The sequence below is a fragment of the Odocoileus virginianus genome, chromosome 2, assembly GCF_023699985.2.
Source record: "Odocoileus virginianus isolate 20LAN1187 ecotype Illinois chromosome 2, Ovbor_1.2, whole genome shotgun sequence".
NCBI lineage: Eukaryota > Metazoa > Chordata > Mammalia > Artiodactyla > Cervidae > Odocoileus > Odocoileus virginianus.
The window spans coordinates 79,147,686-79,170,969 of record NC_069675.1 but is presented as its reverse complement, the minus strand read 5'-3'; the positions used below and the strand labels follow the sequence as shown (position 1 = coordinate 79,170,969).

The following is a 23,284-nucleotide window of genomic DNA, read 5'->3' as shown; positions in this document are numbered from 1 at the left end:
GATACTCAACAACCCCGAGAGAGAAACAGCACAATCGTTTCTCGGTCCACAGGACCGACCAAGGCTCCGAGAGGGAGGACTGTGCCCAAAGTCGAGTAACTGACCTGAGACAGGAATCCAGGTCCAAGCTCCCTCCATCCAGGACGTGCTCCAACCACTGGCCATTCCCCACGCTCTCCCCTTCCACCACCACAGCCGACTGCCTGGACTGCAGTTTCAGACACTGTGTTCACTGCCCTCTACCAGAGGAGATGGACAAGGGAACGGCAACCCATGCCAGTGTTCTTGCCTGGAGAATCCCAGGGACGGGGGAGCCTGGCGGGCTACAGTCCATGGGGTTGCAAGAGTCGGACATGACTTAGTGACTAAACCACCACCACCAGAAGAGCTGGTTCAAAAAAAAAAACAAGAGTCAAGAGTCAGGTCTCTCCTAGTAAGAAAGCAGGGTAACTAATATAAGAAAGAAAAAAGAAAGTTCAAGAAATGGCAACTTGTTCATCATTTATATACAGCTTTATTTGCAATTCTCTGGAACCACCGAGAACCATCTATAAGTACATGTGTCGCCTCTGGGGACAGCACTGGGCTCGGGAGGCTCTCCTCAGGGAGGTGACGGAGGTGGGCGCGGGTGGGCGTGCTCAACCCACAGCTGCGCTGCGCCCAGGGCCATGCTGAAGGTCCTCAAGGCCCGATGGGTGCCCCGCACAGCCAGGAGGAGTGAGCCGGCTTCAGCCTCATGGCCGGCCTCCCACAGCTGTTGGGCCAGCTCCTCAGGGTCCCAGCGCCCAGGCTGGGGGCTGGCCAGCAGGTGCCCGACGAGACGCGGGTAGAAGGGAGTGGAGAGGCACTTCACCAAGAGCCTGGCCTCCAGGAGCAGGGAAAGAAGTTCCTGGTCACAGTTTGAATCATTCACCTTCGAGAAAAGAGACGGGCAGACGTCAGAGTGGCGTGGCTGACCCCCTCACCAGCAGACACAGCCCTCCCCGCTGGTTTGCAATGTGTTGCCTTTCTGCTTCTGTCAGCAGAGTCCGCGCTACCCTGGTGAGAAGTGCCTACACTGAAAAGCAACCCACGCCATAAGCATCTCTGAGATCGCACACAGGAGATGACAGACCTGGTTTCCTTTTCACAGAAGACACGGCCATGAACCAAGAGCGGCTCCCCCTGGAATCACTCTGATGGCTACCAGGCTGTGTGTCAGAAACCGTACCACCCACCAGACACGTCTCCTTTCATTGAGCCTCCCCAAGCGCAACCCTGTGAAGGCCGCACTTTTACAGATTAGGATATTGATGGGTAAGAATTCTGTTTAATGTCGTGGTCAGTAAACCGTGGAGCGAGAATCTGAATTTAGGTCAGTCTGGACTTCAAAGCCTGAACTTCTTAATAAGCACATTTACCATTTCATTTGTGCCTCACCACGGTCCATGTTCTTTAACCTCAACCCTCTCCTTTATGTAGATCCCTGTGAAAACAATTCTTTTCAGAACAGGAAAACCTTTTTTTCTGCTCCATTGAGAAGGTATATCCATCAGCCCCATGGGTGTAAATAGGATAACCGACAGGGGGTATTTAAAAGCTGCGCTTGCCTAAGCCTCTCGGAAGCTTAGAACCAAACTCTCCTTTTTTTAAAAAAAAAGAAAGAAGAAGTTTTCTGCGCTCTTTTGGTAGCATAGTCTCTGTATTTTTTCCCTGGTCTTCTTGGTCTATGATAAGCTTTCCACAGTTTTGACCCTTAGCGCTTCTGTTTTTCTGTTTTATATTACCGTCCATGTTTTCGTAAGGAATCAAGTCAACACTAATCAAAGATCAAAATTCAGAGCTTCTCCTTTACACTATAAAAACAGCTTCACACAGGGAACTCTGCTCAGTGTTAAGCGACAGCCTGGATGGGAGAGGAGACTGGATACATGTATATGTGTGGCTGAGTTCTTCTGCTGTCCACCTGAAACTATTACCAACAGTGCTAACTGGCTATACTGCAGTACAAAATAAACATTTTAAAAAACAGCTTCAAAGACAGCTTCTACTTCATGTCACTGTGTACTTTAACAGTTTTGCTTGTAGGAACTGTGGAGATAATGTGGCATTTCAAAGCCAGTTTTCTCCTGTTTAGACCAACTCTGCTGGGTAACTGAACACCATGTGCTTGTGATTTGTGTTCCCTGACAAGGAGGGAAGGCTGCTGAAGATGAGGTCAAAGGCGCCTACTGGCTGGAAGGATGAGAATAATAGAAATTCTGAGGATAAGAGTTTTCCCACTAGCAGACAGTGCCTGTCTTAGCCCCTGTGATCTTTTAGTGGAAGTGAAAGTCACTCAGTCGTGTCCGACTCTTTGTGACCCCATGGACTACACAGTCCATGGAATTCTCCAGGCCCCAGGTAAACATCAGCTCGTGTTGCCTTCTGGGTGACGTCTCCCCTACATCTGTTGCCAAGCCGGTCCCTGCTTCCTCCACACTCCAGACGCCGCACACACCCCTCTTCCCTCTTGGGGCTGGGTTGCAATGACCAGTCCGTCTGCCTCCCCTGCTGCACTGGGAGCTTCTAGGGGGCGCAGAGGCTTTTACCCGTCTTTCATTTCAGCTTCCAGTGTAATCAACACGTGCTGACTGACTGACTGAGCCCCCACCACTGAACCCCGTCACGGCTGTGTAAAGTGCACGTGCACACGACAGAAGGAGACTCTGGTCTCGGAACTAAGAGTCTGGCAAAGCCTGGGCTTCCCTTCTTCAGCCTCTCCCTTCCATCAACACTGACACTCCACTCGCTCACCCTGGACCCACAAAGACAGAGGGGGAACTCAATTTTGCATTTTTTGTTTGTGTGTGTTTTCAGAGGTGGTAGCAAAAGCAGCTGGGACAAGACTAGTGTTTCTGCTGAAGGGAGCATGAGAGGTTTCAGCCGCCCCCTGTGGGCTGCTTATGAGCTCTGTGTTTTCTTTCCCTCTCTCTTTAGCTTCATAAGTGGGAAATCGGGACCCGAGTCCCATCGCCGTGCCGGCTGTGTCCTGAGACCCCTCCACGTGCCGCTGAGTGAGGCACCCTCTCTCTAAGCCTCACAATATCTCTTTAAAACGGCTCTGATCTCACCGGACAGACGCGCACACTGGGGCTCAGCGAGGTCACAGTCGGGCGTCACGTGTCACGTGGCGGGTCCGTGGTGAGCTGGACCAGAAGGCCTCCTCTCTGACGGGTTCACGGGTGTTTACCGTGCGTTCCCCCTCTCCCAGGCCACGAGCTCCCCCAGAGCAGGGATGGTGTCTCCTCTGTGTGCCCCACAGTGCCCCCTGCTCAGAACAGCGTGGGCCTCGTGGCAGGAACTCAGCAGGATTTGTGGAGCGAATGTGTGAATGGGAGAGTAACCCCAAAGCTCTCAGGCTTTCACTGCACTCCACTGCCTCCAAACACGCTCGTGCAAGCACTCTCTCGCACACACACACATGCGAGTGGGCAACTGACTCACTGTGTGTGCTGTTATTTTGATTCACCCTTAGAAATAAAGAAGCCTTCCACCTAACTGTCCAGGAGGAAGCAGAGCGTGTGCCAGGATGCTACAGGCAAATGTTTTTGATAAAACACGTATATAAAAGGCTCAAGTACAAACACTGCAGGTTGATACTTTCTGTGCTGCCCTGAGTAAGTCTTCAAGGCTGGGACACCTTTATTATTCTTTCTGTTGACTCATGAACCCTCTCTTTCAGGGCCTGAAATTCAGGCTCCTATAAAGGGAATGATGGATTTTTCCAGCTCGAGGGAGAGACAGGGGTTTTGTCAATGCCGGCGGCTGCTGCCCCTCTGACCCCTTCTCTTCTGTTTGCTTCTCTCCAGCATGAAGACACCCTGAAAACTGGATTTTCCCACATGATGTGCCTTGGGGACAACTGCCCCGTCCCAGGCCAGGGGGCATGGTGGGTGGCTACCTGCCCCCAAAGCTCTCCATCTACAATCCTGGGTGAGAAAACCAATGGCTGAAGTCACGGCTGTGAACTCAGATGTTCCGCCTTTGGCCCTGGTGTGCTCAGAGGTTCCCTAAAGATAGGCAGAGACTGCTGACCTCCTCTGAGCCGGGGTGGCGGCCAGGGGAAGGTGAGGGGGAAATTCTGATTTGGCTTCTCATAATCAAATGCTGGAGAAACAAAGTGGCTGATGCTATTTCCTTTCTTTGACTTTCTACCCGATTCTGGCTCTTTGAAGGATGTATGCGTGGCCAGAGTATACTTGATAATTGTCATGTGCAAGGAAAAGACTGCGTAGACATATATTTACATATGTGGGACAAAACAGAGAATGAAAGAATGAAGAAAGAGATGGCTTTTCGAAGGACCCATTCCAACACCCACATTTTAAACAAGAGGAGCCTGAGGGGCAGAGAAGGAAAGGATTGCCCAAGGTCACCAGCAGTCAAGATGGGCTCCTCTCCACACACCAAGCCTCCTGCCTTGGGGGCACCGAGGCCAGCCGGCTTCTTCTTTTCAGTACAGCAGAGTTCTGGCATCATTGCCACATGTCGGAGCTGCTACATGATTTGTCAAGCCTCAACTTGTCTTCATTTTCCTTGTTTTTAACCAAATTCCAACTTATGGCACTAAAAATCTGGTGGTACCTACCCACAGAAGCCTGGTACTGTCTTACCAGTTAGAACTGCTCTTCTAACCTAGCTGGAAACCATCTTAAAAGAGAAAGAAGTCTTCTATATCAGGATCACCTCAAGAACACGACTTTATCTACCTTTTCTCTCCACTGATTATCCATATGCTGATATATTTGCCCAGTCAAGTCGTGTGATATTTGTATCCTACTTTTCTCATATGTTGAGAATTTTTAAAAAATATTTCACATTGTTTTCATTCTAAAAAAATTTAATGGCTACAATGTAGTCTATTGAACAAGTTATTTAACTTCTCCTACTATACATCAGTTCAGTTCAATCACTCAGTCATGTCTGACTCTTTGAGATCCCACAGACTGCAGCATGCCAGGCCTCCCTGTCCATCACCAACTCCTAGAACTTACTCAAACTCATGTCCATTGAGTCGGTGATGCCATCCAACCATCTCATCCTCTATCGTCCCCTTCTCCTCCCACCTTCAATCTTTCCCAGCATTAGGGTCTTTTCCAATGAGTCAGTTCTTCGCATCAGGTGGCCAAAGTATTGGCGCTTCAGCTTCAGCATCAGTCCTTCCAATGAGTATTCAGGAGTGATTTCCTTTAGTTACTTGACATTATGAAACACTAAAAATGAATGATTTTTGCACATATACTCTCTTTATTTGAATTATCTCCTTGGTGGTTTAGTCACTAAGTCATGCTCAACTCTTTGCCACCCCTTGGACTGTAGCCCACCAGGCTCCTCTGTCCATAGGATTTTCCAGGCAAAAATACTGGAGTGGGTTGCCATTTCCATCTGCAGGGGCTCTTCCCAACTCAGGGATTGAAACTGGGTCTCCTGGACTGCAGGCAGATTCTTTAGCGACTGAGCTACCAGGGAAGCCCCTTAGGATAATTTATGAGGAGAGGCATGGCTGGGGTCTTATGGGATGCACATGTTGTTGCTGTTCACTCACCAAGTGGTGTCCGACTCTCTGTGACCCCGTGAACTCACGCCAGGCTTCCCTGTCCTCCACGATCTCCTGGAGTTTGCTCAAACTCATGTCCACTGAGTTGGTGATGCCATGCAATCGTCTCTATATCCCTTCAAACGCATGTGTTGAGGTCCTAACCTCCAAGAAACCAGAACATGAGTGCATTTGGAGACCTCTACAGAGGTCTGTAAGGCTTCTGTAAGGTCCTCAAGGCCTCTACAGAGGAAGTAAGGTAAATGAGTCAGCTGAGTCATGGGGATGGATCCTAACCCAGTATGACTGGTATCTTTATAAGAAGAGAAGACAACAGACACACAAGCCAAGAGGAAACCAGGTGAGGACACAGGGAGAAAGCAGCCATCTACAAGCCAAGGAGAGAGGCCTCAGAATCAATCAATCCCACTGGCTCCTTAGATCTTGGACGCTGGGCCTCCAGAATCGTGAGAAAACACATTTCTAATATTTAAATGTTGCCTGGTCTGGGCACTTTGTTACGGCAGCCCAAGCAGACTTCTACACGGGGCAAAGCATCCAAAATATCTTCTGGCTGAGGGTACGAAAGCAGTGACACAGTGATGTAGACCGTCCAGCGCACAGCGCTGCTATTGGGAGGAGTGTGTCAATTTCACTATAAATTTCCCAGCTTTGGATGTTATTGCTTTGAAAAGAAAATTACTTTGCTAATTTAGGAGATACGTATTGGTATCTCAAAGATGCTTTCATTTGAATTTGTTTATTAGCAAGAATGAATTTTCCCCATACATTTCCTGTCATTTTTATTTTTTCCTATGGGAAGGGTCAAATCCTTTACTCATTTATTGGAATCTCAACATCAGAGTACACATGTGAAGAATTCTTTTGTAACTTAAACATTAACCTTGATTTTAGTTATAATAGACATTCTAATCTACTGCTTGCAATTCTATTTGGTTATTTGTTGTCTTGTAGGAGCTTTACACTTGTATTATCAGGAAAGGATGTGTTCCCTATGACTCTTTTCCTATTGGTTTAAAGCTTAGAAGTTATACTTCCTGGAAGGACATGGTATGTGTGTATGTGTATATCTGTGTTTATATATATATGTGTGTATATATATATATATATAAAATTTTCTGATTTTAAAAATATCTAACTTTTTAATTGATGAGGAGTCACTTTGGAATATGGTCTGGGGAGAATCACACATCCTGACATTGGCTTGATTGATGCTTTTAGGGCTTGGGGAAGAAAATATATTTTGTCAGTTCTGGAGTCAGCTGGATGTTGGAAATAAATATGAGAGAAGCCCAGGAGGATTAGCTGATTTAATTCCTCTGATCAAATAGCTTTGAATGGGAGTGAGAAGGAGCTGTCTTGTGAAAAGAAGGCAGAGAGGCTTCTGGGTTAGAGACCAATTTCCAATCCTGGCTTTTTAGCTAAATAGATGTGTGACCTTGTTGAGGAAAATTTCTCAGGGCCCCAGTTTCCACATGTGAAATACAGACAACAGATAGGGATGGAGATAATCTATGTGTTTAGGTGCCTAGCACAATGCCTGGAATAGAGTTTAAGTTCAGAAAATGGCTGGAGTTATTACAGTCACACAAGTCAGGAATAAAGCACAGAAGGAAAAGGGCTTACATATTTCAGAAAATGAGTAAAAGGCTTGTCTTCTCTATCAGTGAATTTTTTTTTTTTTGGGGGGGGGGTGGTGCTTAATTTTTGAGACTAAAAGAAACTTTGCTGATCTTGGGGGAAAAAAAATCTATTAAAGCATAAAGCACTACTGTCTTCCAAGCCATTAAAATGTTATCTGCTTAATTCCTGTTTCAACAATAGGTAATGAACCTTCTCTGAATTAAATCTTTGATTTTATGGATCTATACGAAGCTAAGAGTAATTACAGTAATGAGGGAAGCTGAAATCCCAATAGCATAATGCATGCAGGACCTCATTTCAATTACTTTAAAGAAGATTATTTGATATAATTTCACTGTTTACTTCACGAAAGAATATTTGTCTCACTGCTACATATACTATTACTAGTAAGAGTGATTTAATATACCAACTGAAAGTACAGAAAAATAAAAAGGCAACAAGAGTGTATTCCTAGAATAAGAAAAATGCCCGCAAATAAATTTTTGTTTTCTGTATTGACTTACAGGCCATTCAGACTTTATTTCTCGGAATACCATCAGCCCCACTCCTGGCCTGGGATGAGCAGTGTGCCTCTTCTGGAGCCAAAATCCAGACAGTCCTCTGACTTAGGATCTGACAGCGGGAGAGAACCTTTGAGGATGATTCAAGCTTGGTCGCTTCAGTAACCCACTCTGGGGCCCTGAGCTTGGCCCGTCCCACACTTTTCACTTGCCCCCTTTTCATCCTCCTTAGCTCCTGTGTTATTGTTTCATATGTCAGTCTCCCCATGACACAGCTCCTCTACACAGAGGGATGATATTTCGTCTTTACAAACGTCCTACCCATTCCTCACTCCCGCACACAGTATCAGGCTGTGCACAATGGGCACTTTATACATCTGTTTGCACTAAGTCGGTCAGCCACCCCTCAGAGCTGTGTAGAAACCTCACAGGTTAACCCACAGGGAGTGAGCTGCCTGTCGCTAGAGGCAACCAGTTAAGAATACTGGGAGATACGTGGTACCAGAGCTTCCTTCATCAAGAAGACTAACCACCAGTTGAGAATGAAGAATGACGGGTGAAAGTAACATGTTTAGATTATGTTCGGGTTAGCATACCATTTAGAAATAAGTAGATATATGCCCGAAATTCTGAGAGACTAAAAGAGGTGCAAGAACAGTGATTGTAAAAAGAGAGTGGTTTAACATTAACTGGTATCTGTAAGATATATAGGAAATCAGCCGCTTGATTCTTCTCTACATGACTGGATCGCTTCAGCCTAACTTGGTTTAGATATGCTTAGAAGAAAACCACTGACGTTAGGGCCAAAGCCAAAGAAGGACTTTGCAGACACCAAACGGGGCAGTCCAGCACCCAGCCCAAAGTCCTGGTTCTCACTGCATGCCAGGGTCGGGAAGGCCGTGTGTACCCCTGACTTCAGCAGAGAAGGAAACGTCGTGGGCAGTACAGATGCTATCATCATGGGTACCCAGCGATGGTAGCACAGATGCTTACCAGGGAGGGCCTCAGTGGAAATCTGGACTGAATTAAAGGGGGAACAAAGAAAGCAAGGCCTCATGGTTTTATACACAGTTGGCCCTTAAACTGAGTTTGAACTACCCTGGGCCACTTATGCAGGATTTTTTTTTTTTCAGTAGGAAACATTAAATCACTGCCTGGACGTTACATCAGTCCCTGGATGGTGGAAACCACAGATGCAGAGGAATCTTGGAGACGGAGGGCCAAGTCTAACTAATACCTAGATTAACCCTTGTGCTGTCCAAGGGCCTACTGTAAATATGTTAACCCAACCATGCTTTCCTGAGAACCTTTAAAGCTCTCTCTCCAACTGAGACACTGGTCACTGTGGGTGATGCTGGTAGGTTCTGGTGTCTTCATGGCAAAATCACATTTATTAAAAACATGAAGGACTGTGATGTGAAAACAACTCTACTGGGCAGGACTGAGGGCCACGCATTCAAAGGATCCTTCATTCTGGAGGTGCTCTTTTGTGAGGGTTTTAAACCTGACACAGGGCACCCAGGACTGGTCGGCTCCCACCCTAGTCAGGCTCCATCAGGGCCTAGTGACTTGGGGAATTTGAAAGAGGAAGCCCTGTATCAGGCAAGCTGTCAGACCAGCTCTGTGCTACTATTTTCAGTGCTGATATTATACGGTTCAAGATGCTTCAGCGAGTCCACTTCTCTACAGAGATAACCTTTTTCCAATATAAGAGAGTCTACCAGTTAGGTCAAAAGCAGCAGTGTGATTAAACACAGATGCTGAACACTGGATTCAGGGCTTCAGTTTCAGCTCTGGCTGCTTGCTGGCTGTATGACCCCTGAGTTCCAGTGTTTTCATCTGTGAAACCAGAATGGTATCTTCCCAGAGGATTATTAAAAAGGGAAAGTGAGGAAGGGCCTTTTATAACATCCAGCACAGTTGGTACTGGAAGACAGTTATTACTAGCATCAGGGAGAAACACTTAATTAGGTGCCAAAGGTCCTACTCTCTTCCATGAATGATTCTTTTAATAGGTATGTGGTCCAGGCCAGTCCCTGCGATGTGAGGTGGGGACAGAGGTACCGAGCAGCACTGAAAAGGAGGAAGCAGTAAAGAGCAGAAGCTACCATTGGTCTGGAATTATGAATTGGAAAACGTTGTAGCTATTATAAACACAGACCTGCTTGCTTTGATGAAATGAGTCAAGAGACTTCCACCTGGTAGAAAATATCCCCAAGAGGAGATTCAAACACATCATCAAGGCATATCCTTCTTGGAGAAAAAAGGTTTTGAAGGTAAGCTCTAAATCTCACTAAGGCTGATGGAATGGGTGATCTGACGTATGGACCACATCAGGGTTTTAATTATTCACCAATGATATAATCCGTAAGAAGGCCTTTCTATTCCTGGCCCAGAGAAGAGGCTGCTGGCCACTGGTAAGAAGAACACACCAAACACCAGAGGCTTTCAATTTCAGAAAAGCTTAGAGAAGTGAACACCGCTATTGGAGGAGAAACCACTACGGTCTCTGGCATCAGCGTTTAAGAATCATCCTTTGAAACATAAATCCCTATAAAGCTGTCAGTATATTATGACAAATGCACACTATCAGCAAGTGGAGGGGGGTGCATTTTTTTGCCTGGATCCATGCACTGTGCAAGAATGACTGACACCTATCAGAGGAGTTTCTCTGAAAAAAAAATTTTTTTTTTCCTTTTAGTATCAACAGGAACTATTGCCAACAACCATTGAGGGAGAAACAAGTTATTGATGAACTCAGGGTCGCCCACTAATGGGCAGAGTGAATAGCTAAATAAACACAAAAGAAGAAAACCAGTATCTTTCACATCGTATTTTTCATGACAAAACCAAGTATGATGTAAAATAGCTTGACAGGAGACCTGCAAAACGGCCCAATGAAACCCTTCCCTTAGAAAAGGGTAACATGACTTTTTAATGGTGCTGGGAGAGCAATGATAAATCACAGTAATTTCTTTCCATGTATATCATATTCTTGAAACGGCAAAATTACAGAGATGGAGAACGATGAGCGCCTTCACTGGTTGCTGGGTGAGTAGGAGAGGGAGGGGGTGGCTGTGGCTACAAACGGTGGCTGGGGGGGGGATCCTTGTCATGAACTGTTCCGGATCCTAACTGTGGTCACATGAATCTCCATGTGACAATACTGCACAGAACTTTATACATGTGTACACACACACACATGGGCATGTAAAACTGTGGAGTCTGCATAAGGTCCAGAGATCGTATCTCTGCTAACATCCTCGTTATAAGCATACTAAAGTCATGTTGAGATGTCAACGTTTTGAGAAACTGGATGAAGGCTATAAAAAATCCTGCTGTGTTATTGCCTACAACTGAATGTGAGCTTAAAATTATCTCAAAATAAAAGTTAAAAAATGTTTAAAAATTGGAAAACTCAGCAACACTTTAGTTCCTTGGAGGATGTGAAATCTTCCATGAACTCACATGAAGGTCGCAGATGGGCCAGCCTAATAGGAGTCCTCATCTTAGAGAAGTTACAAGTCAGTGTCATTACTGAATGCCTAGAAGGGTCTCAGTGGTAGGAAACAGACTTGCCTCAGCAATTTACACCTCTGGCTTTGATTTCTGTATCTGAAGGCCACAGGGGTTTTGGGTGTTTTCATCACAACCCCGGGTGAACCAGCCACAGTCGAAATGATTCAAGATCCAGAGTTTTAAGCACAAGACTGTATATCAAATGTGCAGATAAAGTACCACAAAGGCAAACTAGTGCCATTTATAAATGACTTGGGTGTGAGCAACATTCCCGTTTAGTTTCTTATTTTGATAGTATGTGTGTGTTGTGGGGGCAGTGAGGCAGTCAGCAGGGCTGGTTCACAGTTAGGGAGCTCCCCTTCTAGTTGCAGTTCTGACTGCTACATTTGTGATAAAGAATCTTTACAATGAAAACTGATCTGTACTCCTGTGGAATTCATGAGGGCATCAGGAATGCCCTACACAGGATGAATAGGGAACAGCAATGTTTAATACATCACTGTTTTATTCTCAAAGGTGTCCATGGCAAGTTTTATTGGGAATACTTGAGCAGAGATATGAATACTGTGTACAAGGGTGGTGACGGAAGAAAAACACTGACAGCACGCTTGTTTCTCTAGCTCTTCCTTCTTCCTGATGCCTTGGATCTCCAATAAAAAATCAGATAAGAAAAAAACTCTTACTGCAGCTCTCAGTTTCTTGCAAATCCCAGTATTATGCAACTGTTATTTTAGCACAGAGAGGATACTTAAGGCTAGACAAGTCCCCTCCATTTCATACTTCAGCCGAGTTTCCAGAAAGGCCCCTATTATGTTCAATTATCAATGATAATAAAAGGCATTTTTTAAAATAAAATCTACACAGAAACTTTACATTATTTTGAAAATATGAATAAAGGCATGACAGTTTTCTCATCTTGTTCATTATGACTATTTCCAAAGGCAATTATGTCCTGCTTTCTGCACCCTCTGTCATTAATGAAGCTATAAATCCAAGACATCTTTTCATCCATCTCGTCACTGCACCTCTGCCCTAGGATTCACCTACCCTCTCTGGTCCCTAGAAGACACGCTCTTATATTGTTGTTAAAGCACACACATACACAATTCAGATGAAAGGGTGTCCCACAGAAGGATCATACAATGCAAATTCACTGAAACACAACTCTGAGCTATCCAAAGTATAAAATTTAAAAGGGAAGTACAAGTTTCTTCCTTAAAAACTATTATCTTCACGATAATAAGGCAGCCACTCTGCAGGGAGAACTCTCCAGCCTCGGCACTGGCTCCCATTTCTACAAGCCAGGATGGGCTTCAGTGGCGTTGTCGGCTGCCGGAGGAAACTCAAGCTTGAGATTTCCGCTGGTGCCATTAACAGGACTTCTTCTCACCTTTAATTAGTGGATAACCAAACACATGCAGGCACAGAAAATCTGCCTGATGTCAGAGCTCCTCGCCCCAGATTTCAAGTGGCAAGACTAGTCCGCTAGTGCCAGGCGGCTGTGAAATTTTCTTAAAGAGACTTGATACTCTGCTTCTCTAGAGAAAATGCATCCTGATCCAGATTTGCATTCTTGGCACTAGATACACTCTGCGGTTCACGGGAGAAGCCTAGAAAATGTTTTGTCAACAAATATCTACTGCAAACCACAAATACCTACTGTAGACAAACAAACAGCTATTGTGGTCAGAGTGTAAGTAAAACAGTCCTGAGTAAATTACCGTTGTTATTGATGAGAACTGCAATACCAATGCATGTCTCTGCAAAGTAAGAATGAGTGAATTCAGTGGGGAGTACCTTAGCAATGGCGGTGATGTGATCCAGGGCCATAGCATGCAGACGTTCGTCCGGGCTTTCCAGGAGAAGCTTCAGCGATGGGAGCAGCAGGGCCTGATCAAGCAGCAGTGAGCACAGCTCCTTCACCCCCTGGAACCACAAGGGCGACTTTGTGAGTGAGAAGGAAAGGGGATGCATCACAGCCCCAGCACGATTCTGGAGGAGTCTTTCCTCTCCTTTTCCTACAAGTGTGAGAGTGTGTGTGTGTATGTGTGTGCGTGCGTCGGTGACTGTTCAAAAGACACACAGGGGACCACCCTGATGTAGGGTTTGGTACCTGCTTCACTCAATTCACCATCTTAATTGATAAAATCTTTCTGAGTATCACGTATTCATCTACAATACTGCTATTTTAATGGCTGCATAGGATCCCACTGGATGGTTAGAGGGCTGGAATTAATTTTTCTGAACTCTCAGAGCCCTAGTTTCCTTCCAAGTATAATGGAGGCAACTGTATCTACTGTGCAGTGTTTTGTGTGTGTGTGAGAATAAGTGTTAGTGAATAAGGATGCTCAATACTCAGCATCTACGAGACGCTTAACAACAAAAACTATTCTTGATTGTTAACATTATCAAAAAGATCTAGTTATCATTCAGTCTAACAAAGGAAATCGGAAATTTAAACATTTTAAAACCTGTTTATGGTTAATGTCAAGACTTCTCAGGTGGTATGAGTGGTAAAACACCTGCCTGCCAATGCAGGAGACACCAGAGACTCAGGTTAAACCTCTGGGTCAGGAAAATCCCCTGGAGTAGGCAGTGGCAACCACTCCAGCACTCTTGATGGGAAACCCCATGGACGGAGGAGCCTGGTGGGCTACAGTCCATGGGCCTGCAGAGAGTCAGAAACGACTGAGCAACTGAACTGAGAGTTAATGTCAAGGTGAACTGAATGCTTGATATACCCAAGATGTTCCTTCTTCATAAAACTATCTGTGGTCCAGAAAAATGAAAATGTATTCAGATCGCCACAGATGTATTTTAATTTTATTTACAGCTCTTTTTCATACTGGCTGAATCTGTCATAGAGAGCAGCCTTTTCTATAAGATAAATATGATAATCCTTCACAACAAAAGTATAAGAGCATATAAAATAAATTTTCAAGCTATTCCTCCCTGCCCAGTTACACATTCCCTTGGTGTCCTGATTTTAGCTGTAAAGAACAGAACACTTGGACCAAAGACCAGGCAGTGAGTGCGACCTCATTACATAAAGCAAGGGCTGTTTTTGAAAGAACACAGAATCACTGCCCTGTGCAGGACTGGTCGATCCTCCTGCTCTTGTGCTACCCCAACAGTAGCTATCAGAGAAGAGAAACGCACATTTCAGGTATTTTCATAATTCTTTTAGGTTATTATAAAAAGTGGATAAAATAAGGCTACATAAAGAAGCTCCTATTTAAAGTCTGGGGTAAAGGTCTCTTTGGAATTCCACTCACAATCTTTTTTTAGGCCACTGCTGGAAACCAGACTGGAATACTGTGCCACACAAGATCAATACTGGCAGGGAAACAGCTCTGCCAAACAAGTGCTTCAAACCTAGATCTAATTCAGCAAAGAGCTCTGCGTGCCTTAAAGCACATGCAGCACACGGAGGGGTCTCACCCAGCATCCGGGCCAAAGAGAAATGTGGATGTTTAACCTGGGATGCCCAAACCTGCAGAAACCATTTGGGAAGGTGAAATGTAAATTCGGGGATGTGGCAGTCGAGCCTAAACAGCACTGACCTGCTTCCTCTGCCCGCCCCCTGGAACCACGGCTCCTTCCCCCATCCTGCACAGGCCATGAAAGGCAGCACCCAGGAGGGCTTGATCCCATCCTGGGACGCTCTGCATTCGCGCTGTCCCACAGGGCAGCCGAGGACCACGTGGGCTTGTGAGCACCTGAGATGTGGCTAGTGCCACTGAGAAACTACACTTTGAATTTCATTCCATTTCGCTTAATTTAAACTTAATTTTAGTACTCACATGTGGCCTGTGGCTACCAGCAGGGAACAACGGGCTCTCACAGACCTCCGGGTGTTCACACACGATGGATGGAACCTCTGCTGTCTCTCTGTGTGATCAACTCTCAACTCATCCTTAGGTCTCAGTTTACACAGGCACAAGAAAACCCTATTTCCCATGACAGCGCCTCTGATGGCCCAGGTTTGCCACTCCTACATCCTGGCTCTACTTCATCAGATATTTCCTACATTATCTGTCACCTTGTATTACTGTTATCATTCATCTATCTGCTTCATTTGAGGGCAAGAAAGTTTTTCCTTCTCTGTATTCCAAACTTGCTTGCTATTTGAAAAAAATGTTAGTTGCTCAATTGTGTTCAATTCTTTGCAACCTCACTGACTGTAGCCCACCAGGCTCCTCTGTCTATGGGATTCTCCAAGCAAGACTACTGGAGTGGGTAGCCAGTCGCTTCTTTAGGGCATCTTCCCAACCCAGGGACCAAACCTGGGTCTCCTGCATTGCAGGCTGATTCTTTACCATCTGAGCCACCAGGGAAGCCTCAAATTATCTGTATTATTCCCCTCTCTTAACACTCATATTTGCTTATAAGTTATCAGAAATTGGTAAACAAGTTATTTTTCAGGAACTTACAATATTCAGAATAAGCATATCACTAAGCTATCTTAGCTTCAATAAAAATTTATGGCAATCACCTTTATATCCTGTTGAGCAGGCATAATGGCTAGTATCCCACAGCCAGAAAAAGACATCCAGGAACGGAAGAATTCATTTTATGAGAGCTACTGAGAGTTTTTTGTTTTTTGTTTTTTATCTCAGTAAACAGTTACTGGCTAAATACTTTGTAATTAAGTACTATACTATACTCATCAGGCATTTTCCCCTGTGTTACAAGAGGACAGTTTATTAGGATGTTTACAGAGGGATTTAGAGAGCTACAGGAAAGGTGAAAGGAGCAAAGCGAAACCCTTTGCATGGCACCTTCACAGCTCAAGCTGTCTGGGCATCAGGACACAGAACAACAGTGAGAAGCCTTTAACGAAAGAGGAGTAGCTGAGCAGGGCCCCAAGCCCGGTCAGAGTCTTGCAGGCTGTTCCCCGCTGTGGATTGGGACTCGTGGGGATGTCCTGGGCCCTGTGTGATGGTTGTCAGAGAAGCGAGACTGGTTCACCAGCGGTCCTTGCCTCCTCGTGTCCTTGCCTCCTGCTGGCCCGGGGGGTATCTAGCACCTAAAGGTGAGCCAGGGCCCGCAGTAAGGGCCTGGAACACAAAGTGTGCCGGAATGGGGGTCACTGAAAATCAAGCTCTTGACGTCATCAGAAGTGCCTTAACCGTGAGAGTGAACAATCACACTAAGTAGAAGGGGGGTCACCCAGGTGGCAGATGCCCACACACCCAGCCAAGACGTCTGCAACGCTACTTCTCTTTGTGCCTCCACATGGACCCTCGGGGGCAGCCATAAATAGCTGTGATGTGGAATTTTAAATCTAAATGCCAAGAGCTTGTTTTATGCCGAGTTGCCAATTTCCTGTTCTACAGATCCCCAACTCCTGAGAATGGTTCATGTATTGCCATGGATACAAGCTGGGAAGGAGGATGCCTAACTTTCAAGACTGGGGGACATGTGACCTGTATGAGACAGCGACTTTTATCTTTCTGGTCATATCTGTCATCGGCACAATCACCAGGGCCATAAGTAAACAAGTATCATGAGCAGCAGCAGGCGGTTATGAAGTCTTGAAGGAAAAAAAAAATCTCTACATATGGGAACTTGGTGGGAGGGATGGGAAACAGGGATGATGGAAAAAGTAAGCCCCTTTAAATCCTGTCGGAGATAATTAGGCCATCGCATTTCACACACCATGCATCAGGGTAACCAAAGGTACTAGAATAAAAGAAGAGTCATGAATACTTTTACTGCCACAGTGATGTTAAATCTTAGGGAAGTCTGAAATGAGACTAAGTGATCTCCAAAGGTGGGAAAATAAACAACACATCTCCATTTTGTCATCATACTGCTCCTTCCTTTGTAACAATTCTAATTCACATTTCAGCACATTTAGTGATTAATACAAACAGAAGATTTGCAAAGTTCCTTCAATCATGGCATCCTTAGGAAAATAAAAAAAATCTAGATACATACCCAATTAAAAGACAGAGCAGCACAAGAAAAATGAAGGAAAAAAATAAGGCACTGTGGCAACAGATAATGATCTTGATAATGATCTTTCATCTCATCAAATTACATCAGAGAAGGGACAATGATCCGCTTCAAAATGGGGCTCAATGCAGCACTCCACTCCTCACCCCAAGAGAATGATGGGCTTGTCAGTGGACTATGTGCTGAGGATGAAGAAAAGAACAGACAGCCTCGGCTCACACTCCACCCAGGACCAGAGACCTTGAAGAAGAGATGGAATAAGAGTCCCCTCTGACGTCATGGGGTCTAACCCCTTGTTTCAGAGATGAGAAAATGGAGGTCCAGTGATCTGAAATAATGTTTTCCTAACCTAGATTCGGAAGAACTGACAGTAGGCCACTTGTGGAGTTTGGAGTTGACCTAACAACGCGCAATCTTAGCTCATGTGAAGGCAAAGGTGAAAACCACGTCATTTCTTCACCCTGATGGGGGTAACCAGCTCTGTTCAGTTCCCACTGTCCAGTCTGCTGAATCCTGCCTTGACGGAAACGAGATGCTGCAGCCACGGCTCCCGCTCTCCAGGTGGTCACAACACATTAGAGCTGACCACCAGTCAAGAGGGAGTGGATCTAAGGAAATCATAGGCTATCAGAGTGGGGGGGGGGGTGCTTTTTGGTGTTGGCACTTTAATTATTTAAAAGAATAATTCTGTCATTCTGGTGGCTGAAGACATCTTCAAATGGACTCAATACTTTAAATTCAATAAAAAAACACTTAGCCAGTCCTTCATTCAGAAAACAACTCATTAAGTGTGCATTCATAATGAGAACATTTTCCTTGCGTGATTACAATGAAGATTCAAAGAATCATACTTACAATTTCATTTTCAAGTTTCTCTCTTATGTGGTAAAAACTCAAAAATCAATTAATCAACTTAATGCCATTATCCAGATGCTTAAATTTAAGACATAGATTGCTCAAATAATATACTGCTGAGGTCAGATCCATGGCAGGGATTGTAGCTAATATGTGCTTATTTTAGAATGTAGAAATTTATATATATATACATACAGGGCTTCCCTGGTGGCTCAGAGGTAAAGAATCTGCCTGCAATACAGGAGACCCAGGTTTGATCCCTGAGTTGGGAAGATTCCCTGGAGAAGGGCATGGCAATCCACTCTGGTATTTTGGCCTAGAGAATCCCATGAACAGAGGAGCCTGGCAGGCTGCAGTCCATAAGGTCACACAGAGTCGGACACAGCTGAAATGACTAAGCAGCAGCAGGATGCATATATATACATATTACATAAATATCTCTGGGACAGCTCTGCTATGGGATCAAATAGAGAACACAAGTCAACGTGTGTTTTTACCATGTTTATAGAGAATAAATATTGTTGTTATACAATGTTATTACAATGATGTAAAAAAGTATATGAAAATTAAGAGTGGCTGGTAACCCACCAAGGAACACTAACGTAACCACTACATTACCAACTGGCCTGGGTCAGGCAGACACGACACTTGAAATACCGTGACCTCTTGCAACAGAAACGTGAGTTAGACATAAAAGGGCATCCAAAAAAAAACCCAGAAAACTGTGGTTCTACTGTGGGACTTGTGAAAAGAAAATCGCTTCAGAGCTCCAACAAAGAGAAAAAGACCTCAAAGCATCCTTTCAGCACTGCTCTTCTTCACTTGATCTGTTACAGATTACGGGCTTTACCTACCTATAACTTAGGCGAAACATTACCCAAGCACAGTCGCTGATACTGCTTCTAATAAAAGAGGTGGGGAAGGAAAGTGATGACCCCAGCAAAGCCACGTGAAGCATCCACTCACCTCGGCAGGCAGCATCTGCTCTGTGTTATACAGAGCGCGGCAGATTTTCAAAACTTCATTCCCCAGCCTTTCCTTGCTCTCCGTCGTACATCTGGTAAGCATCGCTGTGGCCAGTCTCACCCATGGATTATTGGTCACGCTGGTTCGAAGGGAGAAAAATGCAGGCATTCGAAACAATGAGACTTATGATGACTGTGGTAAGAAATTTAAAAATAGAAAAGAAATCCCACTTGTTCAAAGTAAAATGCTTTTGGCAAACTGCAATCATAATCAGGATGATGTATTTCTTCCTGTCTATCTTGGAGAAAGACCCCATCAAGCAGAGGGAAAAGAGCTTGCTGCAGCGTAGACAAGTGCCCAGAAGCGTGGGGGCAGTGGGTAGACGCCGGCCAGCACAGGCGGTTCGAAGCCCAGCCATTCAGGCTGACATTCTGGCTCCCTGGCTACTTGGGTAACTCAACAGAGGTGACTGAAACTCTCTCCGCCTAGTTATATGCTTACAGGGGAGCCACCTAACTTTTCTGGGCCTCGGTTCTTTTCACTGTGAAAAAGCGATTTAATGTTTTCCTTGCATCAGTTAATGAATGGTGCTTGTCATGTGAAGTATCACTCTTGATAGCGGGCACATCTTATTTATTGTTCTTATTTCTGAGACGTAAAAGCACAAAAGTTTGTCTTTTGTTTCCCTTCTCTGGCTATCACTACTCTGAATTCATAAAAAACATCACAATTTATATTTCAAGAAGCAACCGAAGAGTACATTCATTCTGGGGTACTGATTTTACTTACAACATTGTACAATAATTTTACTATTTATCAAGAGTTTGTTGCCTCATTAAAGCACAGCTGTAGCTTCTAAACAATGAGCACCCAAGGATAGTCCCTCCCTTGAAAGAATTTCATTGCCTGTGCCTGAGAAAAACATCAAGTGCAACAACAAGGGGACGCCACAAAACTAGCCTCTGGCAAAGCCTTTGTGTCTCAGCTCAAACTAACAACCTGTGAGGACAAAGGATGCTGCTTATTTCAAGGTACAGACAAAGCCCCGGAGAGTGTCTGGTTGACAGAGGAGGAGTCTTCAGACACTCTGGACTCGCCCTCTGCTTTCCTCTTTCAAGTCTGGACCCAGCTCCCCAGGGGTTTTCCCTAACAGGCCGCCTCCCTGCAGCAAAAATGCTGGTTCGTCAACACAACGCATCCAGTGGTTTTGACAACAACTATCAGAATGGAACTTCCACCAGCCAGCTGTGACACTTTGGAGGAACACGATGGATATTATTGAATGCAAATCTATTATGCATTCCTGGTATGGATACAAGGGCCTACAACTAAAGGGACTGAAACTAAAAATCCAAAGTTGGGACTGGAAAATCAGCAGTCATGTGGATCAAGCACAGTCTTCAGTTGTGAACTTGACTGTGTTGACAGGCGACATTCAGCCACTGCCACGCAATCCTCTCCTGCTCCACTCCCCCGTTTTGGTTGCTTTGAAAGTGCTACAGCCTAGAGTCATATGTTGGGTTGTCTGGGGGTGGGGGGGGGGGGAAGTATTCAAAAGTACTTTAAAGCACCTGTTTCAAGTATATCCATCACATACTCTTACTGTATGATGAGCCAGGAAAGAAGCAGAAATGGACTTGATCTGATTTATCACTTGGTTATCTCTAGGTAGAGACATAGGTGGTATAAGGATTAAGTGGATCACTAATGCTTGGTTAAGATACTCATGATTGGTTCTAATGCTAATGATTTCACAAAGGAGTTGTGCAAAACACAGGATAGCAATTTTCATACAGGACTACCAAAGTAAGACTGTATCTTTGAAAATGAACCTATTTTTGTTTACAAATGCATTCATTAAATGTTTTAAACACAGTAAATGTTTTAAAAAGCTGAGCTTGCTTCTTGCGGGTGAGTAACTTGAGATGGTCAGTGTTCCAAAAGTAACAGAAAGTGCAGAACCACAGTTAACTAATCTACCAGACGTATCATATTTTGAATTTGAAAAATTATCTCTAAGAGATTCATTTTGAGTGTATGAAGAAATCTGTAATTCAACCCTAATGATTTTCTGAAAAACTGAATCTGTACTGACAGTCTAAACCAGTGGGGCCCACATCTGTTTCCCATTATCATCTCCTAGGAGCTGGTGAGAAGTTGATGCCCAGGTATTGTGAGTTGGACTCAGTGAGTCAAGCATGGGACTGTTTTTAACAAGCACCCTTAAGTCTGGAGGCTGCTCAGCCCAGATAATTGGGGACCAAATGGAAATGCTGTTTCAAGGGACTGTCACAGAGAAACTAAAGTTTCTTTGACATGGGAATTGGTACTGCAGAGTTTCAAAAAGCAAAGAGAAGAACCTACTCTCAAAATCGGCATGTCAGCCTGCCATCGCGGCCACAGAAGATGGAGATCTAAGAGCTGCTGCCTGCCCTTATGAAAACACTTGGTTAAAATGCAAACCACAACACCCCTCTCCTCTGTTTGCTTCATAAATTCCTAACGGTCTCATCCGAGGGGGAGAGGCCTGCCTAGATGTTCCTTAGCAGTCGTAAACTGCTCACGGAATAATCTATTTTCAGGAAAGCATCCTTCTGCAATGTCTGAAGTGCGGAGACATGTGCTGGCCTGTGTGCACAGAGAGCCCACTGATGCAGGAGGAACGCGAAGATGAGGCCTGCCCCAGGCATTTGGATCAGACGGGGAACTCTTGATTTCTGCCAGCAAGGAGCAGCGGTTCATGACAGGCAGCACATGTGCTCAGAGGAGATCTGGCTACGTCTTCCACAGGAACCCATGGCTGGTAGTGCAAGGACTGTGTGACTAACTCCATGCGGCTCCAATCTCAACATGACACGGAGAAGACAGCATGGGCTGAAGGTTCCAGCCTGACATTATTTAACTTCTGAGTTTCCACTTTCTCATTGTAAAATTAGATAACATCACCTTCCTGCAGTAGCTTTGTTGTGTGAAGTGATAATGTATGTCAACTGCACATAACACTGTGTGCTGTCAAAAAATGGGAATTAGTGATTTATTCCCCATGGATTCAAGTTAGCATGGTAAGCTGTGTTAAAAGAACATCAAAGCGTTTTTTGGTAAAAATGTGTGTGTGTGTTAGTCACTCAGTCATGTTCGACTCTTTGCAACCCCATGGACTGTAGCCTGCCAGGTTCCTCTGTCCATAGGATTCTCCAGGCAAGAATACTGGAGTGGGTTGCCATTCCCTTCTCCAGGGAATCTTGTCAACCCAGGGACTGAACTGGGGCCTCCCACACTGCAGGCAGATTCTGTCCTGTCTGAGCCACCAGAGGAGCTTTGTTGATATCCTTAACCAGACGTGACTATCAAGCATTGTCTCTATTTCTAAAGGAAATATTTTTGTTTAGGGCTAAGGAGAAATGGAAAGAAACTGTGATATTTCAAGAAAAATCATTCTAATTTCATCTAAAGGCTAATACCAATTTTATATCCTTCTTTCATTGGCTCTCCTGCAGGTACTAATTTTTGAAACCTAGAATCTACACAAAAGAAGTCTATCTTTAATGAATTTGAGTCAGTTGTGGTGAGGTAGGTGAACCTAGAGTTTCTGATACAGAGTGAAGTAAGTCATGAAGAGAAAAACAAATATCATATATTAATACATATATATGGAATCTAGAAAAATGGTATTGATGAATCTAGTAGCATATGACCTATGGACACAGTGGGGGAAGGTGAGGGTGGGATGAATTGAGAAAGTAACACTGACATATATCGGAGAAGACAATGGCAGCCCACTCCAGTGCTCTTGCCTGGAAAATCCCATGGACGGAGGAGCCTGGTGGGCTGCAGCCCATGGGGTCGCTAGAAGTCGGGCACGACTGAGCGACTTCACTTTCACTTTTCACTTTCAAGCATTGGAGAAGGAAATGGCAACCCACTCCAGTGTTCTTGCCTGGAGAATCCCAGGGATGGCGGAGCCTGGTGGGCTGCCGTCTATGGGGTCGCACAGAGTTGGACACAATTGTGGTGACTTAGCAGCAGCAGCATGTGTAAAACTGTCACGTGGGAAGCTGCTAAATAACAAGGAGCCCAGCCGGGTTCTCTGTGATAACCCAGTAGGGTGGGATGGGGGAAGGGGACGGAGGCTCAGGTGGGAAGGGATATACATACATATATATACATATATGTATGTATATATATTTATGACTGATTCGAACTGTTGTACAGTAGAAACCAACATAAAATTGCAAAGTAATTTTACACCAATTGAAAAACA

General features: G+C 44.8%; 1 protein-coding gene across 1 annotated transcript in view; it reads right to left on the bottom strand.

Annotated features, from left to right (window-relative positions):
- Positions 1 to 491: 491 nt before the first annotated feature.
- Positions 492 to 23,284, bottom strand: part of NBAS (NBAS subunit of NRZ tethering complex) — a 312,019-nt gene continuing 289,226 nt past the window's right edge. Inside the window, exons 50-52 of the mRNA XM_070451500.1 lie at positions 19,024 to 19,162; positions 13,039 to 13,167; positions 492 to 913 (exon numbers count right to left, since the gene is read on the bottom strand). Of these exons, the coding sequence (XP_070307601.1) occupies positions 602 to 913; positions 13,039 to 13,167; positions 19,024 to 19,162 (580 nt within the window). The 3' untranslated portion in view covers positions 492 to 601. The remainder of the gene's footprint in view (positions 914 to 13,038; positions 13,168 to 19,023; positions 19,163 to 23,284) is intronic.